Source organism: Grus americana, chromosome 2, assembly GCF_028858705.1.
Source record: "Grus americana isolate bGruAme1 chromosome 2, bGruAme1.mat, whole genome shotgun sequence".
Classification (NCBI taxonomy): domain Eukaryota; kingdom Metazoa; phylum Chordata; class Aves; order Gruiformes; family Gruidae; genus Grus; species Grus americana.
This window is the reverse complement of record NC_072853.1, coordinates 21037002-21059808: the sequence shown is the minus strand read 5'-3', so window position 1 is coordinate 21059808 and position 22807 is coordinate 21037002. Positions and strand designations below refer to the sequence as shown.

At 41.1% G+C, this 22807-nt stretch overlaps 1 protein-coding gene across 7 annotated transcripts in view; it reads left to right on the top strand.

The window, feature by feature from the left end:
• The window catches only part of OXR1 (oxidation resistance 1), a 293745-nt gene that overhangs the window by 44293 nt on the left and 226645 nt on the right, over positions 1 to 22807 (top strand). For all 7 annotated transcript variants that reach the window (XM_054814190.1, XM_054814187.1, XM_054814192.1 and 4 more), the window contains one exon: positions 714 to 792. In XM_054814190.1, the coding sequence (XP_054670165.1) occupies positions 776 to 792 (17 nt within the window). In that variant the 5' untranslated portion in view covers positions 714 to 775. Of the gene's footprint in view, positions 1 to 713; positions 793 to 22807 lie in introns of those variants that run through there.

Here is a 22807-nt window from a genome sequence, read left to right as displayed (position 1 = left end):
CCTGAGCAATCTGATCTGGTTACCCTCTGAGCTGAGGATTGGACTAGGCAGTTCCTCCTAGGAACATAGTAATAATTACATAACATAATAATTATGCTATTATTATAGAATTTTTTCATATTTTTTCATATTTTTATTTTTTATATAAAGGTTAGAATTTCTTTTTGTTCAAATAATAACATTTCCTGAGGTTCATACTTAGTAGGCCTACTCCAGGACATTTCTTATTTATATTAATGCTTTCTTTCTGGAAAAATTACTAATTTACTGAGGTAGTCATTCAACAAATTGAGCACCAAAATGCAATTAAGATGTAAACGTATACAGCTGTGTTCAGACTGGCAATTCAGGAAGATCTTGTTTAGTTGCTTTGAGGTACCTGAATTTCACTCAGCAATATGAAGTGCCTTTTCAGAGGCAAGGGCTTTTAGATCTTGTGCTACCACATGGCATTATACCTAACTCCGTTGTTGAGTAACTGCTCTAACAACCACAGGGTTAAGCCCTACCAATAGGATTTGGTCTTACTTTTTTTTATGTTTTGGATTTTTTTTATTTGCATTGTTTTGCTAACCTTCGTATTTCTATACAATTGCCAGGTATTCTCTGAAGTTGCACTCAAAGATATTTACTAATGTATTTATTGTTCAGGATATTAAAATCAATGTCCTGAGTTACTTGATCTAAAAATCTCTCCCTGTCTTCTCATCCAGGTCAAGAGAAACAGCCTGCGCAGAGCGGTGCATTCCTAAATGTGAAACAAGCTCGCACCATCATGTTTGGCACTAAGAGGTCAGTTTTCACCTTTGTCCTTATGCTTTTCATCTCCAAAAAATAGTATCGCTGTTGTGACTCTAATATGAAAATTTTACATTTTCTAAATGTATTGTTATACAAAATGCATACAGGCCATGTAGCGCAAAGGCAAATAGTATCCCCGAGGCAGTATGGGTCACAGCATGCCTGCCAGAGAGGACACTGTACTAGTGCTGGAGGGCATCCCTCCTGCTTTCTGGGTATGGAAAATAACACCAGGACAACAAAACACCCGTGCAAGATAGGTTCCTTTCTGCCATTTTAGGGAGTCCATACTGAATGTAAGGTAACCTCCATCTCTTATTCTGCATGATTCAATATCATGCCCCAAATGTCTCAAAAATCAACATTTTTGAATCTATGCCCTCTACTTCCTGCACTCTTTAAGTGCTCCTCTTTAGCATCAGGTGGTGCAGTTCTGCTCCTGTGTCCGTCAGCAGACGGCATGGCCTTGCTTCCCCCACTGTTCCTGCAGCCGCACAAGCCGTTGTGGCACCTGAGGCACCTTGCCAGGTACCAGCTTCTGCACCTGTGGCTCTTCCACAGGAGAGTGTGATTTCTCCACGGAACAAAGATACTATAGACCATTCCTCCCCTGTGTGAACTCCCTGATTTTTTTTTTTTTGCTTGTTGGTAGGCTTTTAGGTGTTTAGTAGAAGCTAGTCAAGGACTTCAGCACTTGTGCCCCAGTTGCACGGCAGCCTAGTGAAATGTTTGCCCCGTGCAGTGGCAGAGCACCTTCAATCTGGTACCTGGAGAAGTAGCTCACCTCTTCTGAATTGTTGGGAAGAGGGGAGGCTAGCTTGCCCTTCACAAGTAGCACGTATGAAGCAGCATCTTGCACACCTGCAGGAGTCAGGGGTGGCAAATAAGAAAAAGCAGCTTGGTTTTCTGAGGGATCAGCTCCCGCACCAGTTGCGCAAGGCTTCGGTGTGAGCTGCAGGCTTGTCTGAGTCATGGTGCTACCGGGGGCTGCCCGGTCCCTTGTCCTCCTGCGAGCGTGGGCGCTGCTGCCTCACACACCAACAAATTCAACAGCGTCTTTCGTGTGTGTGTCTGAAGTGGTACTGGCATCTGCCCCCAGACTCTCTTACCTTGTATATGAGATGCAAATACAGTACAGGAAAAGGAAACGTTGGTCTTATTTTTAGGTAAGTACAGAATCTGTGTTTTGTCAGTATGATGAGTTTAAGATAACTGTTGCTGAGGGTGCAGTAATGGAGTTGCAGACTTCCCATTTGAGGATTTCTGTTTTTAATTGATTGCCTCTGCAGAATATTAACACTCAAGTTAACCAAAGACATTCTGTTAAGTGAAATAAATTATGATATTACGTTATATTCAGGTGGGTTAGTTATTTTTGCCACTGTTCAATATTACCCCATATGAACTCCTTCTGGGCTTATCTAAACTTTTTTTGTTTACTCTCAGGATAGTCTCTTTATCTTTTCTTAGCATTATAAAGCAAGCGCAAAATGAAGAATTGTGTTTGATTGGTAGCCTTGAAATTTCATTCTTTATCTTTTTTCCTCCCAGATTGAATCTTGATTACTATGCAAATGAAAATTCCTCATAAGGAATATTACAGACAATAGGAAATTCTCTTTCATGTCTGCAAACAAAAGGTTTTATGAAAAAAGGCGCATCTGGGGAACAGAAGTTCTTTGCCTCTCCACAGTACTGTATTCTGCTATTTCTCACTTTACACAGACTGTTTTGAACCACTTTAAATAAAAGATTTCCTGCTTGCGGGAGGGAAAGAGTGGACTTCTGTAATAGTAGCCTCCTATGTGTAAACTGGGAAATTACATCAAGTATTCTTGAGATTGGTACCATATTTTAGTTAGGCAATGGTTGAGTACTTGTCAGGTATTTTGTTCTCCCAATTGCAGTGCATTTTGAATTTAATTTTCATGATGACTGCTAATTGTGAACAAGAAAATCTTGACTTTTTATTTATCATTTTTAAAGGTTATAAAATCCTACAAATAGACTGCCTAAAGCTATTGAGACTTTTTGAAAATCTTGGTTTGATATGTTAATTCTCTTCCTAAACAGAAATACTGTATTTACTTGGAAATATCGTGAGGAACAAAGCTGTTTTTCTATAGGAAAGGATGATTTAAGGTTTATTTTCTTGTAAAATTAGTTTTTAATTAGTTCTAATAATAAATTGCTAATTATAATCTCCACAAAACATTTAACAAAATTACAAAACTCTTACTCAAAAACTGAATTATCTCCTTTCACCAGATCTTTGGAAGGTATCAGGTATATAGTATCTCAGCTCCTTTTTTTATTTATACCTTTCTCTTAATTTTGCATACAAAGTTTACTTTTAGTGGATAATCCCTGTTGAATGGACTGAATTATGAAGTCAACAAAAGTGACTGTCCTATCAGAACAGCTTTGACAAAATTTGTGTGTGAGGAAGATATTTCTCAGCTGTGTTGTTAATGTGAACTGACATCGCTAACAGAGGTGAATTCCTCTTGATTTCAACTTAATTTGAGAGCTGATCCTATGCCTTTAAATACTGAACTGTTGTGGTATCTCTGTGTTGTCTTGTATTCTGCTTTTATCTTTTTTTCTATCGTGTTAATTTTTCTCCAGTTAATTAAATCTACAGTAGACATCAGCAAGGAAATAGCAGAGGTCAGTATGCGTACCAATACGTTTCTGATGTGTGGTATTATTCATGTTGCGTACTTACTTCAGTCTTGCAAGAGCAATTGCCGATACCATTGTCCTCCTGCAGAAGGGAGAAGTATATAAATGGCTTTAGAGAAGGGATTTTTATTTTGTGGGAACCAACTTTATGTATGGAAGTTGCTCTGCAAAGACCAGCCCAAATTAGCACATCTTCAGGATTTGCAGTAAACTCGGTCTGACTGTCTGCCTGCCACTGGGATCATGATGTTCAGGGGTGCTCTAACCTGTGGTTATATACATTCTTCAGTTTGGAAACCTTATGTTGTATAACTCACTTAAACTGCGTCCATGCAGCTAGAGAGTATTTCTCCTGGATGGCATGCTCAGTTCCCTTTTCCTTCTCTAGCTCAGGTCTGTTAGATTTGGGTCCAGCCATTGGACCCTAAATGAGTTTAGCAGACTGAAGGAAGCAATTGTGAGAAGCAGGAGGTGAGAAGTATGAGGACATTTGCTTAACCATATACGCAATACAGCTCCATTTCTGGAGCTGCATCCATTTATCCCTTTTTTGAGGAGCCTTGCTCGTGGTGTATGTTTGAATTGGGCTTGTGGAGGATACCACCTTGCCCTGTGAAGTGCACAGACTACCACTGGTATCTCTGGCTAATTAGAATTTAGCTGCTGCATCCAAGTCTGTCTGAGTTGTCTCCTGCCATAACTGTGTGGTATCTCCTTCCCCCTCTGTTGGTTTGAACCTCAAGAAAGTCCGCAGAGCTAAGAGAGCAGGTAGAGCTTGTGTGATCCGTTGCTAGTGCTTAGGCTGTTGAGGGCTAGGTTTAATTCAAACTATTTTGGAGGAAGGAAAGTAAAGGTGAAGAAAAAGAGGAAAGGACTCTGACCTCCAGGCACCGTGATCGCCCTGATGTGAACTCAGGGTTTATTTTTATTGTGGTCGTCTTTGTGAAGAGCAGTTTATTCATAGGGTGTGACTCCAGCCTGAGGCACTGGTGGCCAATGCAGCTGGTAGCTTCTGTGGTGTGCTGATGGCTGGTTTGGTGCTTTGTGATGGATGGCCAGGCTGGGTGAGTGGCAGTGCTGACAGCCTTGGCCACTACTCCGAGAGTTTCATAATGCAGCAGTTGTTTCTGAAGGCAAATAGTTTTCTTTCCAAATTATATTCCCATCAGCCATCCTGGAAAGGTATAGTGAATTTTCTTAGGCTAGGTCTGTCAGCAGCAATTTGAGTCCTGTGATAAGTAGAAAAATGTCTACTTTCTTCCAGTGTCTACTTATATTGGCATGTTTGTAATCTTAGATGATAGCTGAGCTGGGCAAATAACGTGACTGGTATAGAAGGCGGATGAAGAGATTTGGAAAGACACATCAGCTTTTTAGTCACTGACAGTTACTGACTTCCTATTCTTATATCTGGTTTTGATTAGAAAGTTAAGGAAATAGTATTCATTTATAAGCTCCTGATATGAACAGGCTGTAATGTTTTAAAGATAATATACGCCTAGTTTCTTCTTTCTCCTTAGCTGCAGAAAGGCTGTGTTTACACGTGGCTTCCAAATGCCAGGTTATTTGTTGGCATTAGTCCTGGACCGTTCCTGTGTTTGTTCTGATACCTCTGCCAGGTTCTACAGCATGGCCAGTGGATGGCCATGGAACTCCGTCCGTTACTGAACACTAAGAGTGTGTGTCAAAGTTCTTTTCTTTGGAATTTGTAAGTGTACAAAAATAATTATCTGGTTTGACCTAAATTCAAATGGTGGTCTCTATTCCCTTTCTTTTGCTTTTTAATTGGAAGTGACGCTACTTGAATGAAGCTATAACATGCTTTGTCTCTTCTGCTCTGTTATGGAATTAACTTACTTACTGCTGAACTTTGTTATGGTAGTGAACAGCAAAATAATATTTATTGACATGGACTCTTTTTAAGTTTACTACCATTTCCTAAATATGACCTTCCCGTGTCTTGCACTGTTTTATTGCTTCGGGGCCTGGAGGCTGAATAATGCAAACTGATAAGGCAGCTGTGGGACTTGGTTTCTAATTCAACCAGAACAGACACAGTCTAGTATACAGATGTATATAGGGCAACAGAATGTGTAACTTCCTATACTGACTGTCTCTTGATTTTCAAGGGTGTTTTTTTCCCTTTTACACACGTGGCCATTTTTTCCAGCCTGTGCCATGCTTAATGAGAGCTCAGATTTGTTAATAGATCACGTAACTCTTCAGATGTTCAGTGCATACATGGTCTCTCTGTTGCAGAGTTCATCTTTCCAACATGGAGTGTGGCTCTTTTCTGAGAACCCACAGCTTCTCTCAGCAGTGTTTGTTCTAGGTGTGGGTAAGCGAGAAGAAGAGGAAGTGGACCTGGGCATGTTGATCCAGTTATGAATGATTGCTTGCTCACGTCAGACAGCAGCAAGGAAGATTTTTCTTTTTCACCTTAAATGTTCACACTACTCCAGTGCCAATTGATCCAGGAGGTAAGGGGCCAAGCTCTCTGTATTTCTTGACAGCTTTATGTATTTGTAGCTCCAGAACTTAACCATACAGCAGAACTTCAATTTCCCTTTAGATTGTCAATTTATCTTTGTGAGGCGTTTCCTCTGTCAAGTCTTCCATCTGCTTAGTTTTTCCTCTTTTCATTGGATTTGGTATTTGCCACACACTGCTTTCCTTTTTCCTGTCTCTACCTTCTCTGAGCATCTGTTATGCATCTTCTGCTCTTGCACTCAGTTCACCCACTTGGACTCAATTCACCGAAATTCTTAATGATCTCCTTGTGACCGAGTCCGTCCACGACTCTGCACTTGGGCCTCTGCAATGTGGTAGCTGCCTTAAACATTCACTTCTTGAAACCTTATCCTCTGTTAGCTTCTTGAGTCTCACTTCTCTGAATATTACTCCTCCTACTCAAGGGAAGAGGGGTTTGATCTTTTTTACTTCCTGTGGTAATAATGAAACTAAACCCCAAAGCAGCAAGGTTTAGCTAATGAAGTAGTAAAATAACAAAAATTCGATTTGCCATGAATCTTCAAAAAAATGTTCCGAAGAATTTACAGATTGTGTGGTGGGTTCACCTCAGCCAACAAACACACACCTGCACAGTTGCTCACTCCCTCTGCTGTCCTGTGGGATGGGGAGAAAAGAGAAGGAAGCTAAGAGGATTCATGGATCAAAATAAAGATAGGTGAAGCAAAAGTGCACAAAACAAAGGAAAATAAGGAATTCATTCACTGCTTCCCAGTGGTGGGCAGTGGGTGTTTAACCACTTTCTGGAAAGCAGGACCTCAACACCTGTAACGGTTACTTTAGAATGGAAATGTGCCCCCTTCCTCCTCCTTTCCTTCAGCTCTTACTGCTGAGGACAACACAGGATGGGTGTGGAATATCCCTTCGGTCACTTCTGGCCAGCTGTCCCGGCCATGCATCCTCCCAGCTTCTTGCCAACCCCCCAGCCTACTTGGAGGGGCAGGGACAAGGCAGGGGATTTGTGTTTTAATCACAAATCCAAAACCCAGCACCATACGGGCTGCTATGAAGAAAATTAACTCCATCCCAGCCAGATTCAGTACAATGTAAAAAGCCCAAACAGCGTTCATATTCTGGAGGCCAAGCTCCAATAAAATGTTTGCATATATAACAAAATATAAAAAAATACATATTTTAGTTTACCAGTCCATCTAATAAAAATTTGGCTTCCTATACATACAAATAAAATCACAAAAAAATTAAGCTATGATGAACAGCTTTTCAAGCAACTGCATTCTTAATTATAAAATGTGAATTAATGTTTGGATATAATCTATACTTTTACAAATGAAAGTATAAAATAAATTTAAGTCTGCTTAAATTTATCTTAAGTGATTAAAATTTTCTCAGTTATATTTTTACAGAAGTCTATTTTACAATAAGGCTCTTCTCCACCTTGCGTAGAGCCTTTCGAAGGCATTTACATGAGCTAACCAGCCAACTTGGCATGTGTCTTTTCGTTAGAGAACGTCATCTCCACTTCTGCACCACCTTCATACTGTAGCTCTAATACTCAGAATTATTTAATTCTCCTATTGTCTTTGTTTTCTATATCTTGGAGTTTTTGTAAGAGTGTCTGGTTATGGCTTGCAGATTCTTTAATTATGGTATTACACTTGCACTTCAGTTATAACCTTTAATACCATAAGTCCCTTCTTCAAAAGTGGCTGGCACTTGAAATGACAAAGAGGACCTAACATCCCAGTGACTGGATTTTTTTTTTGTTTGTTTTTCTTTGCATTGGAATGCTAGCGTGTTTATTTACTTCTCCAGCTGATCTCAAGCAATTAATGCATGAAAAAAACTGCAGACACCTTTCTTGTTGTGATTCCAGTTCCCTTATATTTTAGAAGGTTCAGGAGGCACAGAGTTTCTGAGCAAGACCCTTAAGATATGTGGCTGGGCTGTTCAGTGTACGGGGATGTGTTCCCCGTTACACCCTGTTCAAGCTTCTGCTGATGGGGAGAACCCTGGCATTTCTCAAGTCAGTGAAATTCTTGTGCTCTCATTGTAGAAGTCAGGATTTCACCTGATTTTCCTAACAATACTCTTTACCAAGAGTATGCAGGATGAAGAAAATGTTGTTTGGTTTTGCTTTTCAAGAAGTGCGTTTGGAAGAAAAATATGCCAAGGTATGAACTAAAGGTTGGTCTTGCTGAATGAAGAAGTCAGTTGAAGGTACCCATGCCCCAGTTCAGTCATTTCTTCTCGCACAGGAAAGCATGAAGATATTTCCCAGACAAGGATGAACTTTTCCTCATGCTCAGATTTTGTGCTGAGCTTGGGCCTCAGTGCCCTGCAGATATCTCCAGTTGTTGGGATGTTTCCAGTCTTAGCAGAACTGCTCCTGTTAGTTTCTGGCTGTAAAAATAACTTTCTCATTTTTAGGAAGTGAAGTCTGCCACATGTGAAACCTCATCTCGATTTAAAACCATTCTAGTTTAATTTCAACTTAAATGTGAAAGGCACATGTGTGACAACCAGCACCTAACAGAGCTAAGTAGCATCATCTAGACTCTGCTCCATCTTTCACATGTAAGAATATCTACACTGGTGGTCAGAAATAGATTTTCTCTCGGGAGTTGCTTGCCAGAGACATCTCTGAAACCTTCCAGAGCAGAACTGGAATCACGTGAGAGCTGTTGTTGTGTCCTACAGACTTTTTCAAATGCTTCTGGCAATTACATTTCTCAGATGTCTCCATTTCTTCAGATACTTTTTTAAATCCCTGCCCACAATCATAACACTATATCAGAGCAAAAGTCTTTTCTCCCTGTATAAAAATCCCTAACAAAAAAATCCCAATATCCCAATAAAAAACAAACCTCATTTCACAACGTGCTGTGTCTGCGTCCTGCTTGTATGTATAAATCCCCAGGGTTAAATTTTCAACGTGGTGAATAGTAGGTATCTGCTAATGAGATTTGCTCATGCTGCTCCTTGACATCTTTTTAAACACTCATACTGGTGATTTATTTTATTCCAGTGTTATAGAAGACTCTTAGTAAAGTGTGTTCTGATTTTGCAGTTGGCAAGATGAACTGGTCCGAGGAACGGGACCAGGTAACCGCCTGCCTCTCTGCTGTATTGCTGCAGATAGTGGTCATAGGTTGTTGGCTCCGTATTTACGTGGTCATAAATCGCCTGTTTTGCTGACACTTTAAATGAAGGAAAGCATCAGCACTGCTGGCTTCCTGGCAGGAAGCCTAAGAGCAACTTGGTATGCCTTGTGTGTCTAGCTAATGCCACCTCGATGGCAAGTTTTAATTAAGTACATGTCTGTGTGTGCAGAGAAGAAATCAAAGGCACTTGGGAAGAAGAAAGTGTATCTGCTCCAGACTCGTTGAGGGGTAATTTGGTGAGAGCACTAAATGACTTTCAATTAATTGGAAAATATTTTCTTAAATATTGCCAGAAAGTACAAGAAAACCAGTCTGAAGGGAAGACTATAAAATTAGTCTGTAGATCTAATCCATTTGCTCCATACTTGTTGGAGTACAAGTCAGAGGTGTAGGGATTGTAAAACTAATCTGATACGCTGGATTTCATTAAGCTCCCTAATTGTAATTATCAGAAGAACACTGGAAGCTGGTTTGCCTACGGCCAGTATTTTTGATTTGTCATTTGTGTAACAGTTTCTAAGCTTATAAACATCCAAAAAGTCATTGTTAGTACAAGTATAATTTTTATAGCAAATCTTTTATAACTAGGTAGCCTTATTAAAATTCTAGCTGTTGAAATTGAACTTATTAGATGGGAATTTTAGCTCTGTTTCCTGGTTCTCATAGTTACGGGAAGAAAATTCACTCAGTTCTCTTCAGACTGTCTAGAGGGGGGGCTCTTTATGAAAAGAGCAGTTCTGAGGAGCAGGGGTAATTCATTTACCGCTAGATATGGTGCATGATTTATTTTGGATAATGTTTGGTGTATGATTCATTGTTCTGTCTGCAGTATAGCAAAGCCAAAAGGGCCAACTCAGATTGTACAGGGCTTGTTATGTCATACTATATTTACGTTAATCCCTGTAATCTTTTTATAGCTTCAATACATCTGATTTCCACCCTTTTATCCATCTTTTAACCAAGATAGAAAACCTGCTTTATTATTCATTTAACTTTTTCTTCCAGAAGAAATGGAGCTTTCCCAAGAGCCAATCCACAACTGTGCAACAAACTCCATGAGGGGCTGGGGATGACCACACAGTCTTACCTTTTGTCCCTATTTGATCTTCCATCTTTAATATAACTCTAAGATACTCTTTGCATTAAATAACCACAGCAAAAGAACCGAACTCGTTTCTTCCTCTGTACGACGAGTGATTGGTCAGCTCCTTCTATTCATCTTATTTTAAATGCATATTCTGTGAATTGTCAGATGAAACCTTCCCTCATCTGCAAAGCCCCTTTTTTTTTTGTTTGCTTCTTAACATGGACAAGGTTATTTTCTGAACACAGAATTGTAGGTCTGATTCCCTAATATCTTTCTCTTTTCCTGCTGTTGTTTATGAAAAAGCGAATCTGAAGACTGGAATAGATAAGGGGGCTTTCTTAGTATGAATTATCAGATGCCATTTCAGACGTATACAGCAGATGGGGAGTCTTATGGGAAGGGGAGAAATAAATGCAACAGATGCGTCATAAGAGCAAAAAAGCTATTTATGAGAATAGTTCCAAGAACGGAAGATGCCATCAAAAGGTTATTTACCTTTTGGCAAATCATTGCATTTTGCCTGACTTTTTCTAATCTGAGAGATGAGAAATAGTTTGGCATTTATTATCAGAAACTAGTTGTAAACAGAATTGTCTTGTTTCTGTGGGTAGAATGCTAGATGCCTCCACTGCTCATGACAAAGACAGACAAAGCAAGGAATCCTTATGAACAACATGGGGAAAGTCCAGAACCCAGAAAAATGAACTATCTCAGCGTATTCCACTAAAAGTAATGAATGCTGTGGTTTTAAGACTTTTAAGTCTTAAAACCTTTGTAAGATCAGCACTTCACATTAAGTTAGAGCAGTGGTCCCGTGCAGAGTGTAGGGGGACATGAGAAACGCTGTCCTTATTGTAATCCCCACCCCATACACCAGGCTTGTGCGGCTCCACAGACAGTGCACAAGCAGGATCTGGAATTCATTGCAGTGGCATGTGAATGCTAAAAGTTCAGGAAACTGTAAGAAAAAACTTTTTTTAATGTGAAGGTGGTCAAGCACTGGAACAGGTTGCCATGAGGTTGTATGGTCTCCATCCTGGGAGATAATCAAAACCTGACTGGTTATGGCCCTGAGTGGTCTGCTCAGGAGGATGGACTGGAGGATCCCCAGAGGTCCCCACCAGCCTCGATGACTGTTGCAGGCTATGAAACACAAAGAAATATCTCTATGTTATGAAGCCTCTGACCCGAAAACTCCTGGGAGCAGGGAAGCTTTGTCCTACTGTTTGTCCTGCTGCTTGCCACTGTCTGTATTGATTTCGCCCTTAGGGCTGGTCTTGGCCACCGTCCCAGAGGATGCTGAGCTAGGATCACCATTGATCTGAGCCAGCATGGATGTTCTTGTGTGTGTGTTAAGAGGATATGGGGTAGACTGCAGATAAGGAGTAAGTCTAATTATGGAGGAGATCTTATTTAGGAGAGGAAGGTAAAGCAATGTAGCTATGCCTGCGATCCATGCAGGGCAGCCCTGGGAGAGTCTTGACACTGAGCCACGTTTCTCCTATGGGCACTGTAACTCAGGGTGGAGATGCTGGAAATCTGGCCGATGCTAGTGTCCCCAGCCTGATCCACCTGGGCTGCTGGTGGGGCTCAGCAGCTAAAGTGCAAGGCAGACACGTGCCCTGTGCTTACCTCTTTTCTACGAAAACTCAACACAGCTTCCTCTTCGTTTTAACTGCATAGCCCAGTTGTTGGGGACCCGACATTATCCAAAGAGCTAAACAAATTGATGTTTATGGCATTTGACTGCTGAGCAGCTGGGAGGCTTTGATTTGTGTTATAACACTTATGTAGTTTCACCTGTTTAATAGATAAGACTATCATGTTAATGGTTGACATCTTGTTAAGGTGTGTGAAAGGTTTGCCACAAACTCTAAATGCCTCAGTAGGAGAAGCCAACAAGGAAAGGTTTGAAATGGGATACTTCTGAAGTCAGAAATGGAGAGGAAGCAAAGTAAATTGAGTTAGAAAAAAGCAAAACAAAACCTCCAAACACCAAAGACTGCTGCTGCTTCAACTGTGAGTCCTTCTTGTCTTTCTTTATAAATGTCAGTTTCTTTATAAATAAACAATTTGCTCTTTTAAAATAATTGGTGATGACTCAATAGCTCATCTTTATTATTGTGTATTTTAAATATGCAGACTTCAGCAAGTCTAAATCTGTGCTCTTTGGGGGAAAAAATAGGGCTTTAATTATATTCAGACCTAGCCTCCCTTTCATCTGGTAGTTTACTTGCTTTGACAGGTGAATATAACTTTCTGAGATCTGTGTTTTGTTTTTCAACCCACTCACCTACTTATATAACTTTCCTTACGTAGCGATTGTAATTTTTATTTTACCTTAACTGACACCAGTCAGATAAAGAGGCAGGTTTACAGACATTGGCGGTTTATTTATTGTATTCCAGTTGGTGTTTATAATATTCTTTCCTGAAAATTAAGTGTTTCTCATATAAAGAGGGAGGTAAGCAAAATTGCACATGGCAATGCAGGAGTATTTTTTATTATTCTTATTTAGTAAACCCCACACCGGGCACTGAGTAAAGGATCTCAACACTGCTGTTGCTTGGATATCTTCTGCTTTGCCCAGTGCTGATTGCCACAAGGCTGCAATATAGCTCTGCTCCTCATTTTAGTTAATGAGAAAGAAAGGTGGGAAAGCATGTAGTTTTATTTTCTTAGAGGTTGTATGATGTAAGGCTCGTGGGCTCTCCTCTTTGAGGAGGCATTGAAGTACCTGGGTGCTTTGGTGGGGAGTCTCTGTGGCCGTGCAGCAGCGGTGGGGACCATCCATTAATGCTGTGTTGTGCTGGGGAGAGCAGGAGCTGTCAGAGCCTAGCAATAGCACTGAAGGAACAGGAAAGTAAGTTAAATCCAGTTAAACATGAGTGTGAAATTACCACTCAGAGGTAAATGTGAATATTTCCAGCAGCAAACAGCCAGTGGACTGGCCCACAGTAAAAAGACAGCATTATCTTTCAAAGGGGAATGTGACTTTTGCAGGTGGAGCAAGACTTTGGCTTCAGGACAGGCACACCTACAAATAAATACTGTTTCTTTCAATCTTTTGCATGTGTTATGAAAAGCACTGGCAGCAGAAAGAATAACAAGCTGCCCCATACGTCTGTCCATAGGAGATCCACATGCAGGCTTGGCTTGCAGCAGGTAGCTTTCTGCCTGTGCTATCACAGGCGTCTCTATGCTGTCAGAAACAGCTGTGTGTTACTTCACTTTCCGGGCACACGTGTTTCCTCGTGCCAAAGCTGCCCTTTGGGCCTGCCCCTCCACGGTGTGGCTTGTGCCAGTAGACATCCAGGACCCCTGCACCAAGAGAAGAGCTTGTACATGCATCATCTTTAATGTAAGGATAGACTTGCGTTGCCTGAATTGATTCCAGTTCATAAAGCTGTCATTTAATTGGCATCAGTTAACCATCGATGTCCTCAGCGGAGTTAGTCCAGCTTTCATGTTTTAATAACTGTGAACAGCACGGAGTCCCAGGTAGATTCCTTTCAAGGCAGATTCATTAGGGCAAAAAAGATCATTAGCTGCTGGTAATGGATTGTTTCGCAGTAAGACAAATGCAAATTCAGCCATGCTTTGAACTGCCGGTGTAGGCTTGCTTCAGTGACAAAGGAAGCAGGTGAGCCGTGGTATCCTGATTATTCCTTCAGCTTTTAAAAAAATCTTTGAAAACCATGAAGTGTTGGAAATATACTGTCCTATCCACTAATGAGCGGTAGAAGTCATGAGATATCTCAAAACTCCCTCAGTGTCCCCCTACTTAGCATATACTTGGCTGAACTTCATCTAATTCTTTTCCAAGTGACGTCTGGGTTTGGGGTCAGGAGAGAAATCCTGGAAGCAGTTTCCATCCATTTCAGTCGTTCAGTCACTTCATGCTGAGTGATAAGCACGGATCAGATCTGGGTATCTATTATGCTTTGTGATGAGCGTATAATGAGATGGTCTCTGCCTTGCTGGATTCTCCTCTGGTCCATGGGCAACCTTCATGAAACCAGGATGAGAAAAGTTTGGTGATAGCCATTCGTTTGCTGGAGAAAATTTTATAGGAAGGAAAAAATACTATGTGGCAATATCCTCTCAGGTATGACGGTGCAGTGGTGGTAATGGTAGAAGCCCGGCTTGCCCATAAAATTATCTATTTCCCTGGAATGCCTTCAGGGGGATTTCACACAGGGTGTGGGTCTGCCTCTGTTCTTTCCCTTCTGGTCAACAAGGCCTCTGGTCACAGGTACAGCTCTGGCAGCAGCTGCTGCACAGGGATGAGGGAATTCTTATTCCTTATTAATTGACATAATTAATTGTATTTAATAGAGGCTTGCTGAAAGAAACTGCTCCTTTGTTAAAGTGCAGGATCTTGCTGTGGCTTTTACCTCCTGTTTGCATTGGCATCCTGAAATATGTTTGTTTGAAAAAGTGTGTAGTCCCTTTCTTTTAAAAAAAAAATAAATAAAATCTGTCATTCTCTGTATCTTATTTACCAGAAGCACTCCCTCGTGCACCACTCCAGAGAGATAAAAGATTTCTGAGCTGCTTGTGGTTCTGTACTTCTTGCCTTCTGTTTTCTCACAGGAAATATTTGCAGCATAGGTGAGTGTTGAAAGTTTGGTCTCAGTCCTTGTGACTAGCAATGGGGAAGATGTATGCAGTTTTAATCTCAGAAAAAGTCAATCATGTGCTTCCTTTAATAATGAAAGTTATTTAAGTCTGGGCATCTTGTCTAGCTAATATGATTTCATTTTTTTTAAATTGACTAGAGAGCTGGACATATTCATGTGAAGAGTTTGAACCTAGCCTCACTAAACAGCTTGTCCATACAAGAGTGCAGATATTGGCATGTGGTTATGAAATAGCTAGCATAGATACTGATAATCAGATTTATTTTTTTTAAATAATTGTTCTTCTTTCCCTCGAATGCCACTCTAGATTCTGTACAGTCCATCTTGTGAAAGTTTCTGAAAACAATTTATAGGAAAAGACTGTCTTCACAGAACTCATTACTATCAGTTAATATGTGCTTTGCCACAGTTTGGTTCATATTCTTAATAGTGACTGTAACCTATGTTACATATTAACAGAGGATTTGGCAGATTTTTTGTTCTGTGCAGGCCATTAATTGCAGGATAAGTGATCTGCTAGAGAACAAGCAACTGAACTTTCTGCAGGGATTACTTGATGAAATCGTGTGGTCTTTGTTGTTTATGATGGCCTTGGATTTAGCCCTCCCTCTCCTTCTTTTGTTTTGTCCATTTATTGTGTGTGGATATGGAAGAGTTGAATTGGCAGAATATTGTGTTTTATTGTGTAATTATATTGAAAATCCAAATGAAATCTCATCTCCATACCTCATTCACCCATTGCAGTGTGTTACTAGAAGGGAAACACTGTTAGCTACAAGCTGTGCAGAGCTCATGGCTGCAGTCTTTATATTTTTTCCTCAAACATTAGGAAGAGTCTACACTATCAGGTTAGATACTTTGCTTGCTGCCTGTATAGGGTAGATAATATACTACTATTGTAAATTGTCTTGGTGGGACTTGAAAGACTATAAACAACCAGGATGGTGATTTCAGGTTTCATCCAAAACGGATCACACAGGAAGACCAGCCAGCCCTGCACCCTCACCTTACGGCTTTGGGCAGCTGCCTGCCGATTTTGCTGTATGCCTGGCAGACCCAGACACGCCAGACTTGCTGTGCATTCACAGCAGGCAGATGTGCTGCTTTCAGAATTCCAGTACTGGTCGAATTGCTGTCTGGAACATGGAATTAAAATACTGATTTAGCATTAACAGCTCAGGAGATGGTGATCTTAATATTGATTTCTGTGAGGATGTTCTGCAAAACACCCCTGTATGTGTCGGCAGACTGTAGTGCTGCTTGCCTAGTAAGAAGGGGTGGGTCAACACCACCCCACGGGTTAAGGTTCTGAAGAAGACTATATATATATATATATATGTATATATCTCTATCTGCTGTACACAAGGTATAATAGATGAGTATTTTGGATAGGTAAGCAACTCCTCTCAAGGAATATTTGGTAGCATTTGCAGATGGAAAGCATTAGTTACCTTTGTCGGAGTCTGTGTTAATAGCAGATGATTAAAACACTCCCTCAGTCTGTTTCTTCCTCTGGAATAATTAATTAATTCATCTTTTTTAGCTGCAAATTTATAATGATCTACTGCTGTGTGTGTTCAGAGGTCATTATTGCATGCCTGCTAAGCATTTGCAGTACTGGATATTTCACATTTACAGCTTACGGCACTAAAAATCCTAGTCTTCCACTTCATTTGTGGGAACGGTGACTGATGTTTGTGACCTTGTTTTTCAGAAATACTTTGTATTCCATAATGTCACTTAATATGTACTCAACTCTAAATATGTAATGTGAAAATTTAATTTATTTACTGATTCGTACGTGCTTTTGAGAGGTTTTTAAGTTTTAACAAAGCAAGAACATAATGCAATATCCAAAGTATTTGGGAGAGCACATTAAAAGCAAAGGAAAAAAAGCAAAAAAAAAAAAAAAAAGCTAGTTTTGAGGTAGGAGCTGGAGTTTTAGGAAACATCTGGAGCCAAAATAACATCTCGCTCTGACAAAAGGGGGAAGAGAGGGAGGTTCTGGCCTCTCCCTCACATGCTCTGCTCTGCTCCGCTCACTCCTCTGTTCTTGCCACTGAAGCAAGTGCCAGAGCTTTCCAGGTGGTTGCCTGGCAGGTGGGTCCCGCTCCCTAAAGCAGCAGAAGACCAGCTCGGGGGAGTAACGTTTCTTGCTACGTCAGTGAGGCATATAGCCTGACATCCAGCATCAGAGCTAGTGCAGGGAAGACACAGGGCTAGTGCAGGCATGGTGGTGGGCAGGAAGCAGAAACCCCACCAGATATCGGGGGCTGGATTTTGAACTGCTCCCTTCTTCAGGCTGAGACAATTAGATTTCCCATTTTAATTTAAGACCTCTTTTTTATAGAATAAAATAGAATATTTCAGTTTTAAGAGGTCTGTAATGATCATCTAGTTACTGGGTACCAGGAAGAAGAGCTCAGCACCTCCATCTCCACTTCCCCTCCTCAGGAAGCTGTAGAGAGCAATGAGGTTGCCCCTCAGCCTCCTTCTCTCCAAACCAGATGAACCCAAAGTCCTTCATAGGACATTCCCTCCAGCTCTTTCACCAGCTTTGTTGCCCTCCTCTGGACACATTCAAGGACCTTCACATCCTTCTTAAATGGTGGGGCCCAGCACTGCACACAATATACCCCAGGTGAGGCTGCACCAATGCTGAGTACAGCAGGATAATCTCCTCTTCTGACCGGCTGGTCATGCTGTGTTTGAAGCACCCCAGGATGGGGTTTGCCCTCGTGGCTCCAGGGCACACTGCTGGCTCATACTGAGCTGCTGTCAACCAGCACCCCAGGTCCCTTTCTGCAGGGCTGCTCTCCAGCCACCCCTCTCCCAGTTTATACTTGTGCCTGGTGCTACTCCGTCGTGGGTGCAGAGTCCGACATTTGTTCTTGTTAAATTTCATCCCACTGATGACTGCCCAGTGCTCCAATCTATCTAGATCCCTCTGAGAGTCAACAGCACGTCCTAGTTTGGTATCATCAGGAAACTTGTTAATGGTGCATCCAGCTGCTTGATAAATACGTTGAAGAGGACTGGCCGCAGAGCTGAGCCCTGAGGAACACCACTGGTGACTGGTCGCCAGCCAGATGGAGCCCTAAAAGGGAGCTGCCAGAAGTGGGATTCGAACCCACAGCTCCAGGGGAGACCGCTCAGCCATCCTGGCCTGCAGGATACTGCTGCTACTACTGAGGAATTTGTATATGTGTTGATATTTTTACTAATGCTGTACTGTGCTTTTTATTTTTCTCAGAAAGAGGATGTTCAAAAATATCCAAACTAAATTGTATATTTGTTGAATCTACTGTAACTATAATAACTGATGTTAATTTGGTACATGCAGCTGTTTCATTCTGTGAGTACCTGGCTGTTAGTATTTTGAGAAAGAAGCAGGGACTGTTGCACATAAACTAAGTATGCCATGTAGCAGAGGTTTGAAGGTGTACAGAAATGAATAAAAATGCGGTATGTTGCACAAGGGCATTGCATAAGGCTGATTTGTTTCCTGTAATGTCTATGAAAATCCCCTTGAGACAGGTACAAGTTATTCATGGTGAGAGTTCTCTGTGACATTTGAAAGGGGACTGTGACACTGAAACAAATTGTATGTCCCCATGCTGCATTTTTATAACAGGAATTCATGTGCTGGAAAGCTGCATCCAGGAAGCTCTAAACATACAAATTGGGTCAGGATTTGGGAGTAAAAGTCAATATGGAAGGCAAGAGGCATACTAGTTTGGGAGCATCAGCTTTAAAATCCAATGGCTCTGTTTGGAATGTAAAATTAATAGAAAAATCAAATTTTGGAATGGGACAACCGGAAACTGACTGTCAGCAATGGCCCCAAAACGTAATTGCTCCCCAGAACCTGAAGGAACAATATTTTCCAATGGCAAAAAAGGCTATAGTCTCTACTACGTTGGTCAGAAATTGATACCAGTTTTATTTGGCACTGGTATTGAAGGAAACCAGTTGCTACTATGTGGAGAAACCAGTTCTGGCTCCAGTTTGTCATTGTCTTTCTTGCATTGGGAAGCCCAAAGTGCTGGACCCAATACTCTGATGCAGTGTCACTGGTGCCGAGTAGAGGGAAATAATGACTTGTCTTGACCTGCTGGCCATGTCCTTCCTTGGAGATACACAAGAGTTTACTGGACAAGGCCCTGTCTTGTGCTGACTTCAGAGTTAGAGCTATCTTCAAAGTTGGGCTTGCTTTGAGCAAGGCGTGAAAGCAGGTAAGTGACAAATGTCCCCTCAAACCTAAATTGTGCTGTGATTCTACAATTATGTCCCATAATTTTGAACAATTTTACGTAACAACACTCTTATGAATTGACAGTATTCATGCTGTGTCTTGGATATGCAGTTAATGTGTCCTAAACCTTTGCGCTTTTACCCTTGTACTCCTTCTAGGGCAACAAGTAGTCTTCTCTGAGTCCTAACTGTATTTAAAGACCAGCCTGTGTAACCAATATTTTTATAACATACTGGAGATTCTATGCTTCTTGTTGTGATGGGAGACAGAAGCTATGCTGTAATGCATTTCAGCGTTCCAGTCTTGGAAAAAGAGCAGGCCTGGTTGACTTACTGGGAGGGATGCTTTGATAGGCAGACGTGCAATTTTCCCATGTTTAGAATTAGTAATATATTTAAATGTTGTGGAAGCAGGGATTTGATACCAAAGGTCCCAAAACCTGTTGGAATGGAGTCAGTAGTTTTGCCCAAATTGGAGTCCTAGCCAATGTGGTGGTGGTGGTTGGTTTTTTTGGTGTGGGGTTTTTTTAAACCATAACTAGTTGAGTTGACAGAAACATAATTATTCCAGTTTTGGTAAGTCTTCTTGCCCCCTGTAGCAAGATGGGGAGAGTCCAATAAGCAGCAATACAGATGGCAGAGGTATGGCCATCAAAGGCTACTCCTAGAGTAGCAACTCCAGAATGAGCTGGAGTTGCAACCTATGCCCTCTCCTATCAGCATGTAACCGTTTGGGTCTTCGGCCAGCAGCTCCAAAACCTTATGCTCACTACTTCAAGACACAGTGATGTTGTAAAGCTGATTAAATACATCTTGAATGGATGGGAAAATTAACTAAATAGGTCTTAATTTAAATCAAGTCTAAGTCATAAAGATAACATTACCCGTTGGCTTCAAGACTTGTGGATTGCACATGGAAGGCTCTTCTCGCAGAACGAAGCGCCTACCAAACATACAGTGACCTCAGTGAAGAATCAGCCCAAGCCGATTCCTGGAGGGCACCAGTGTCTCCTTTGCCAGTGGGAATTTTTTGGCCAAGAACTTCAGTAGTTAACTCTCAGGCTGTTGCCCAAAAATCTGCTGACCTGGCTAACTTGCTGGTGAAAATGCAGTGGTACTTAGTATGCAGAGGGTGGATTCAGCCCTGATTGCTGACTCATGACTCAGTTTCATATAGCACTGTCCATACTAACTGAATTGAGCTCTAGTAAACAAACTGGAAACCTCAATAAAAATTACATATTTATAAAGATGTATGTATTCCCCAAGTGCTTTGGCACAGACTTAACGAACTGCCTGTCCATCACACAGCCAGACTCATTGGACTTGAGGCAGGAGGTTGTTCTGTTGCAGGATGTTGATGGGCTCCAGCAAATGTGTTCCTCAGCCACTAAAAAGAAAGTCCCTGGGACACGAGGTGCATTGGTATTATCCACCGGAAGGGTTAGGTCTACTGCTTCTGAAGTTCTGATGATAGCAGGTGATGAACAGGAAACAGTCCTGTTGGGTATCCTTACCAATATTCCCTCATACATCTTTGTGCTGGTGCCCAACCTAAAATTTCAATAATAGACTCTTATTCTTAGAATATTTGGAGAAAATCTGATTCCATTTTGCATTATTTGTGTATGTAACAAAAAGCAGTGCAAAGTCTGAGTTCAGTTTTCAGAATACCTGATGACAACCAACATTGTTCTAGAAGGTTCAATGAGATAATGGAAAATACTGAAAAATAATTTTAATGTGGCTGTGCATAATAAAATCCTTAGTAATGACTTTGAGAGCACATTTGAAGAATCAAGTTAAGAATAATGATAAACCCATATAAGCTAATGTGAAAATGTCGGCAATGATCACACTGATCAATGGAGCTTCAAGTGCTGTTCACATTACAGTGAATTAATGCATTTAATCAGAGTAACAGGAAACATTTGGGGGAAAAAAGGTCTTTCCTCAAATAGAACTCAATAAAATACTAGGATTTTTCTTTTGTTTGTATTTTTTTCCCTGTCAGTTTACAGCTATTGTACCTGCTTGTAACGTTGGTTGATGAGGTTCATGATTGTGTGGATGTTACATGATGCTTCAGAAAACTCTTTACAATTAGAAAAGGAAACAATATTTGTAAATTCTGGCTTTATTTTGGGCAAAATTAAGAAATAACAGGTAACAAGGGGGTTTCCAAATTCAGGAAAGTGTCCAGACTCTGCACTTGGATGTGGGTACACAGTTTTTTCTGCTTCTGCTTCTGTGTGTCACTCCCTAAATACTTTCTGGAAAAAGAGGTTTAACCCAAGACCATTTACAGCTGACATGATGTGCAGAATGGTCAGCTGAGCTGGCAGGTCTTGGGGCTGTAACCTCACCCAGCACAGCTGGGAAGAGAAGGGAATGCGTACTCACCGTCTAAGCTTACATCTGTACAACCCTGTCAAAAAGCAGTGAGGCTGCAGGGTTCTGAGGTTAGTGGTGCTATGCAGTTTTAATACTGAATTTGAAAAAGCTTACTGTGCTGCAGGGATTTACACTGACGTCAGTGTGCAGTAGCAGTCGATCTATTTAAATGCCGGGTCCAGCATCTCCAGCACTGGAGATAAAAGGCATCACAACATCCCTTGATATCAAAGGGTTCTTTCCCACCTTTTCTATCCCTCCTCTGTCACTCGATATCCCTTCCTGGGTTTCTGTCTGGCTTTAAGCAAAGCCACTGACAAAGTGAGAGCATCTCTTGTACTTTTGTGCTGTTCTTTCTCTGAATAGGAGAGTTGTTTTCCTCCTTATGTTTCAGGGCTCTCCCTGTGGGCCCTGAAAGAAATACTAATTCAAAAAGAATGGCTGCATCCTGTGGGACCAAGGCATCTCATTCCAAAGAGACAGTGGAGTATGTTATATAGATGATAATGAGGTTAAATGTGGTTAAATGGAGACTTGCTTTAAAAATATGATGCCTTTTCACTATTTTTATAATTTCGCATTTTGCCCCAAGTTCTGCAAATGCAAATGTGCTTAACTTTACAGGTATCACTAAGTCCTGTTGTCAGACCTTTTTGGTTGCACAAACAGTAATATAAAGCGATGCATAGACTCAGAATGTTGTGAGGAACCTGGGAAGCTCTCTGCCTGCCCCCTGTAATCTTCGGGGACCAGACTCACTGCTTTATATTAAAAATATATTTACATCAGTAGCAGAAACAGATTACGAGCTAGAAACAAGACTGCTGTGCGTCAGGACTGTGACGTCTCAGCTGCCAGCTGTCTTTGCAGCAGAACTTCAAGTCTTGTCGTGGTCACAGGTAGGAATGGGCCTGAATAGTAATAAAGGCTTTGTCCTGGGCATATTCCAGCCGTTCTAGTGGGAATTAGAGATTTGAAGAGGGCAGCTGAGAGAAAAATAATCTTTGTCTTACTCTATTCACATTGGTCTTCTCTGTGAAATAACTCATCCTCAAAACATCTTATAAGTACGAATGCTCCTAAGTACATTCCCTTAAATTCCCAAAATTAGTAAACTACATTTGAAGATATAAAGCAGATTGAGCATGTGGAAGCCTGTGGTGGTTATAGGAAATTGGGAATACTAGAGAAGGCTGGCATAGCATATCTGCACTCTGCGATGGTAACAGAAAATGCCTCAGGAGCGTATGTTATCAGCAGGATCCAGAGGAGGTACAGCATCTGAGTGTGTG